This window comes from Callithrix jacchus, chromosome 4 (assembly GCF_049354715.1).
Source record: "Callithrix jacchus isolate 240 chromosome 4, calJac240_pri, whole genome shotgun sequence".
In the NCBI taxonomy this organism is placed as follows: domain Eukaryota; kingdom Metazoa; phylum Chordata; class Mammalia; order Primates; family Cebidae; genus Callithrix; species Callithrix jacchus.
The window spans coordinates 78457959-78464784 of NC_133505.1; the positions used below are offsets into that span (position 1 = coordinate 78457959).

The following is a 6826-nucleotide window of genomic DNA, read 5'->3' on the forward strand; positions in this document are numbered from 1 at the left end:
CTGTGGCTGAGGGCCTGACTCTGACCATAAAATCATAAAAGGATTAGGAGTTTCAAGATGAGGGAATTCAGGAATAAACCCTACAAAACTACAACCTGCCAGCCTTCTACCTACCCTTCATATCAAAACATGAATGAGTCAATCTTTTATAAATTTGCTTTATTATAAGTGTATGAAGATCTTAATGTCACTGGGCAAAATAGCCATTTATTAGAATAGTTCAAATTCACTCTTGCAACAAAATAAACCACACTGAATCAAGACACAGGAAAAACAAATGCAGGGATTTAGGAATGCTATACTTGCTTCTCTTCAACTTTAGCAGCAGAAGTTGCAAAGTTCTCAAGATGCTACTGACACTATTGTCTTAAGCAACAGAATCCTGGGGAGTGTGGGGGTCTGATGCTTGGGCCTTCAAGTTCTTCTCAAGGTGTTTCATCTTCTCAGCTGGAAGAGAAAGAGTTGATACTAACCATGGACAGGGAGAAGTGTTCGCTGTTTCAAACTACTCAGTGATTGGGAGTTGGGGAGGAGAGGAGGATCTGCGATAGTGCTGTAGCCCAGCTGAGGCTGACTTGGGCAGTGATGGGCCTGAATCTATCAGATCTCCACTGACTTTCCCAAGGTCCTACCTCGGGGATCCCCTCCCAAAAAACTTCGTGCAACTTCCTGGGGTGCGGAAACCAAGAAATTAAGAGGTTAAGGGAGGATGGAAGGAAGCCGAGCAAGACCAGTATGGTCACTCGTGGCTTCCTCCATGTGTAATTTCTCAAAGACCCTCACCTCGGGCTCGATGTTCTCGGTGAAACCATGCCAGGCACAGGAGCATGCTCTTCACCCGATTCTGTACACGGGGCCGTCCAAAAACGGTGATTTCTACTAGGTTCCCAGAGTCCACTATGTCCACTGTCAACAGGGCCTGGCTAGTCCACTCCATTTCTGGAATTATGGCTCGGTCTGGGCCTAAACAAGTAAGGAAAGACTATTTAGGGGCCGCAGTCACAGGTTAGAAGCTGATTTGAAGAAAATGTTGACCAGGGAAGGGAACAGCTGGAAGGTGGGCACCACAGCAACACTCCTGGCTTGAGAATCTGGGAAAGAGGCTGTAGAGAGCTGCTCTGCCAAGCCTCTCTCAGACTGAGAGACTAAGAGTCTAGGTTGCTCACCAAAGAGCACGTCTGCCAGCCATGCCTCCAGGTAGAACACCAAAGGGTTTCTCAGTTCCTGCACCGGAAACCACCAGGGCCGGATGCGAATCTGTGGCAGCGGAAGTGGTAACCTACGCAGCTGCTCCAGGGAGTGGGCCGGGGTCTGTTTGCCCCAATGGGACTCAGCAGCACCAGCGTCATCGACCATACTGGGACCAGCAGCCGCGGAGTGCACGCGGGACGGCTTTCACGTGACCTCCTCCAGACTCAGCCGCGAGGCTCCGGCTCTCTTTTACAGTATTCGACCCGCTCCGCCCCTTCCGGCGGCGCCTGGCACCGCTTCCGGGTGAGCTGATGCAATCGACGCCTGGGCCTAGTGGCGCTTCGGGCACTTTCTGCGCTGCCACAATCGTCGGGACTGCCTTTTTGACCTAGAACTAGTATTCATTTGGGCTCCTGTTGGGTCTTCAACTGTCTCCTTCGACATCTCTGCCTCGTAAGGTATTTAGCCTAAAAGGCCTCTGCTCATCGTATAGCTGATTAAGTGTGAGTTTGAATCGACGACCGTGTTGACTGGGAATCACCTTTGCTGTCTAGGTTAAGGTTTCGACGTTGCCTTCTAAAGACAGGTAGATCAAACCCAGGCAGGTTTGTTGAATGTGTCAGTTTTCTCTCTTCTGCCCCCTTTTTATCTTCTGACTCTCTGGATGGTTACCATTTTGAAATTATTCCAGGAAGTGTGTCATGTTTTAAGCAAAAAATCAGAGGTGGGCTTATAGAACATGTAGCAAGTTACACAGTTTTCCTTTATTTCCACTCTCCTAGACAACCTAAGACAGCCAGTATTGATGCATATTTCTTCTCAATGTTTGTAATTTTAATTAAAAATTTGAATTATGAAAAGTTTCACACACCCAAGAGTCATATGACACAGCCATGTATCCTCTCCCAGTTTAACAGATGTTGACATTTCCCCACATTTGCTTCACTTCTCTGTTCTTTAAAATAGGTATTACTCAAGTATCTTTCCTTTCCCTCCCTAGAGGACATCATCCTGAACTAGTGTATTTCATCCCCATGCATGTCCTTACATATTTTCTACTGTATTTCTGGAAATAGTTTGGTAGTTGTTTCAGAATAGACAGTATCTGCCGAATATACTATTTTGTTCTTACAGTTAACTATGTGTTTGTTCTAAAAAATATTTTCTGGGGAACGGGAAAAAAAAAAATTCTTTTGTTCCAAGATAGGTCTCACTCTATTGCCTAGGCTGGAATGAAGTGGCACGATCTCAGTTTTCACTGCAGCCTGGACCTCTCAGGCCCAAGTGATCCTCCCACTTCAGCCTCCTGAATAGCTGAGACTGCAGGTGCCTGCTACCACACCCAACTATTTTCCATCTTTTTTTTTTTTTTTTTTTTTTGTAGAGTCAGGGTCCCACTATGTTGCCAGGCTGGTTTTGAACTCCTACCTAAGCAGTCCTCTTGCTTTGGCCTCCCAAAGGGCTGGGATTACAGGTGTGAGCCAGCATAGAAGAAAAAAACTCAAGGGCTGGGCGCGGTGGCTCAAGCCTGTAATCCCAGCACTTTGGGAGGCCGAGGCGGGTGGATCACGAGGTCGAGAGATCGAGACCAACCTGGTCAACATGGTGAAACCCCGTCTCTACTAAAATACAAAAAATTAGCTGGGCATGGTGGCGTGTGCCTGTAATCCCAGTTACTCAGGAGGCTGAGGCAGGAGAATTGCCTGAACCCAGGAAGCGGAGGTTGCGGTGAGCCGAGATTGCGCCATTGCACTCCAGCCTGGGTAACAAGAGCAAAACTCCATCTCAAAAAAAAAGAAAAAAACTCAAAATAGTGGAAAGTATGTTGCAGATTCCACATGATATCTTGGACTGTGTGGAGGCTCCAGTTTTCTGCCCCTGAGCCCACCCTCTATCACCCTCAGCGGTTTCTGAGAAAACTTGAGTATCAGATGTATAGGGTATACTTTCAGGAAAACAAGATTTAGCTATGGCTCTGATGGAATAAACATTTCAAACCTTAACCTTTGCAATGGCATGCATGTTATGAAAAATAAAAGATTAAAAAAATAGAAAAACCTTAACCTGGCAGGGCAAGGTGGCTTATGCCTGTGATCCCAGCACCTTGGGAGGCCAAGGCAGGCAGATCACTTGAGGTCAGGAGTTGGAAACCAGCCTGGCCAACATGGTGAAAACCCATCTGTACTAAAAATACAAAAATTAGCTGGGTGTGGGCTGGGCACGGTGACTCACACCTGTCATCCCAGCACTTTGGGAGGGCGAGGCAGGCAGATCACCTGAGGTCAGGAGTTGGAGATCAGCCTGACAAACATGGAGATACCTCATCTCAACCAAAAATACAAAAGTAGCCGGGCTTCTACAAGGACAATATTAAAGAAAAAAGAAAGCAAAAGAAAAAAAAAAAGGTAGCCGGGCATGGTGGCGAATGCCTGTAATCCCATCTACTTAGGCTGAGGCAGGAGAATCACTTGAACCTAGGAGGTGGAGGTTCCTATAAGCCAAGATTGCGCCATCGCACTCCAGCCTGAGCAACAAGAGCAAAACTCCGTCTAAAAGAAAATGAAAAAAAAATTAGCCAGGCGTGTGGTGAGGACCTGTAATCCCAGCTACTTGAGAGGCTGAGGCAGGAGAATTGCTTGACCCCCAGAGGCAGAGTTTGCAGTGAGCCAAGATGGCACTGATGGCACCACTACACTCCAGCCTGGGTAACAGAGGGAGACTCCATCTCAAAAAACAAAAGACAAACAAAAAACATTCTTAACCTAATCAAGGCCAGGTACTGTGGCTTGCACCTGTAATTCCAGCACTTTAGGAGGTGGAGGCCGCCAGATAGCTTGAGCCAAGGGGTTTGAGGATGCATTAAGCCATGATCACACCACTGCACTCCTGTTTGGGTGACAGAGCGAGACCCCAACTCAAAAATAAGTTCAAAAAATCTAAAACCTTAATCTAATCATAAGATGCACTTCCATTGCTATAGACAAGGAATATTTTACCTAGCATGTATAGAATTTTAATAACTTCTTCAGGGGGACTGTGGTGATCTGAGCCACACAGGAATAAGTTAATTAACTTCTCTCAAATTCCATTTTCTGGTGTGGATAAGATGGCACCCCTATTATCTTGTGGGATCTTCTGCCATAAACCCCACATAAATCCCCGGCACACTGGATACCACGAAGCAGTTAGTCTAAGACACAACTCAGTCTCAGGGACAACCCCACAGTGGCTAGTTCAGCCACTTCTTCCCCAAGGAAGAAATGATCCGGTGGGATTGCTGCTTACCCCTAATGAGAGAACCTCCCTGCTCAGTGAGTGGCCAGAATCTGATTCGCAAGTGTAGATTTTGCACCTCTCAGCTTCGGGGAGACTAATGTGCCTTTGCACCAGAGCCTGCCAAAATGGAAGGGCTATTATGCAAGAAAACCTTTTGGGAACTCTTCTGGTCATGTGGGCCTCCTTGGAAGCCTGGGTACAAGTGGGCAGTTTTTCTGAATGCGTGGAAGCCGATACTAGAGACTGAGGTGGAGAGATGCACTGAGCCGGCCTGATCAGGTTAACAAAATACTTCTCCCACCATCTGGGTTAGCTTCTCGGGGTGCCAGGGGTCCTGCAGTGGGCCTGACGCCAGCCCAAGATCAAAATGGGAACGTGGACAGAGCAAATTGGATGTTCCACAGAGCTCTTTAAGGCTAGAAGATTCTCTCTCTCTCATTTTCTTTCTTTCTCTTTTTTTGTTTTCTCTTTTGAATCCAGGCTGGAGTGCAATGGCACAATCTCGGCTCATTGCAACCTCCTACTCCTGGGTTCAACTGATTCTCCTGCCTAGGCCTCCCAAGTAGCTGGGAATAGAGGCATGCACCACCATGCTTGGTGAATTTTGTATTTTTAGTAGGAGTGGAGTTTTACCATGGTGTCCAGGCTGGTCTTGAACTTCTGACCTCAGGGGATGCACTCACCTTGGCCTCCCAAAGTGCTGAGATTACAGGCTTGAGCCACCTTGCCTGGCCAAAAAAAATTTTTTTTTCAGATGGAATTTCACTCTTTTTTTTTTTTTTTTTTTTAAAGACGGGGGTTTCACCATGTTGGTCAGGCTGGTCTTGAACTCCTGACCTCAGGTGACCCGCCCGCCTTGGCCTCCAAAGTGCTTGGATTACAGGCATGAGTCACCACGCCCGGCCCTAATTTTTTTTTTTTTTAAAGATGGGGTTTCACCATAATGCCCAGGCTGGTCTTGAACTCCTGATCTCAGGTGATCCACCCACCTCAGCCTCCCAAAGTGCTAGGATTACAGTGTGAACCACCTCGCCCGGCTCAAGTTTCACTCTTGTTGCCTAGGGTGGAATGCCATGACGCTATCTTGGTTCACTGAATCCTCCATCTCCCAGGTTCAAGCAATTTTGCTTCAGCCTCCTGAGTAACTGGGATTAGAGGCATGTATCACCATGCCCGGCTAATTTTTTGTGTTTTTGTAGAGATAGGGTTTCTCCATGTTGGTCTGGCTGGTCTCAAACTCCCAACCTCATGTGATCCACCCGCCTCGGCCTGCCAAAGTGCTGGGATTACAGGCTCCCACACCTGGCCCAAAAATATATTTTTAAAATATATATACATGCCTGTAATCCTATCACTTTGGGAAGCTGAGGATCACTTGAGCTTAGGAGTTTGAGGCTGGCCTGGGCAACATAGAGAGGCCTTGTCTCTACAAAAAATAAAATAATTAGCTGGTTGTGGTGACAGACGCCTGTATTTCCAGCTACTCGGGAGGCTGAGGGAGGATAGTCTGAGTGTACAAAGTCGAGGCTGCAGTGAGCTATGATTGCACCATTGCACTCTAGTCTGAACAGTGAGAACCCATATCTTAAAAAATGAAATTAAAATGATGTACAATTTTAAGTATTTTTTTAATGGAAGAAAGGGGCTCCATTAAAAGTACCTGGAGTCTATGACAGTCATAATGCCTGGCTGCCCTCATACAGGGATGTGGAACCCCAGAGGCCCAAGTATGACTAGGCCCTTTCCAAGACCCATTACCAAGTGTTTGCCCAGCTCTCCACTTCTGTGGTGCAGAGCCAATCAGATCTACAGGACCAAAACTTGAAGCCAACCCCAATTCTACCAGCAACAAAAGATGATGGTTGCAGAGATGGTAAAGAAGGCTCAGATTCCAGGCCTGCCCCCAGCCCTGAAACTGTAGTCCAACACATACTTCTTTCACCTTACCTTCTCTGTATATTTGCCTGTGTGATCATAGTCTGGAGTTTTTTGTTTTTGTTTTTTTTTTTTTTAGGATGGAGTTTCGATCTTGTTACCCAGGCTGGAGTGCAATGGCGCGATCTTGGCTCACCGCAACCTCTGCCTCCTGGGTTCAGGCAGTTCTCCTACCTCAGCCTCCCGAGTAGATGGGATTACAGGCATACGCCACCACGCCCAGCTAATTTTTTGTATTTTTAGTAGAGACAGGGTTTCACCATGTTGACCAGGATGGTCTCGATCTCTTGACCTTGTGACCCACTTGCCTCCCAAAGTGCTGGGATTACAGGCGTGAGCCACCACGCTCACGGCCTGTTTTTGTTTTTCAAGATGTGGTTTCACCACATTGTCCAGGCTGGTCTAGAACTCCTGGCCTCAAGCA

General features: G+C 47.1%; 1 protein-coding gene across 2 annotated transcripts; it reads right to left on the reverse strand.

Moving 5' to 3' along the window:
- Nucleotides 1–144: 144 nt before the first annotated feature.
- Nucleotides 145–1461, reverse strand: OOEP (oocyte expressed protein). Of its 2 annotated transcripts, none has more exons than XM_002746724.6 (3): nucleotides 1167–1461; nucleotides 784–963; nucleotides 145–447 (listed from the first exon to the last, which is right to left on the reverse strand). In XM_002746724.6, exons 1-3 carry the CDS (start codon nucleotides 1354–1356, stop codon nucleotides 368–370), a joined length of 450 nt encoding a protein of 149 aa, XP_002746770.2. In that variant the 5' UTR covers nucleotides 1357–1461; the 3' UTR covers nucleotides 145–367. The 2 variants fall into 2 exon arrangements, with proteins under 2 accessions (XP_002746770.2, XP_078225674.1); XM_078369548.1 differs by having other exon boundaries at nucleotides 225–447; nucleotides 1284–1461.
- Nucleotides 1462–6826: the final 5365 nt, after the last annotated feature.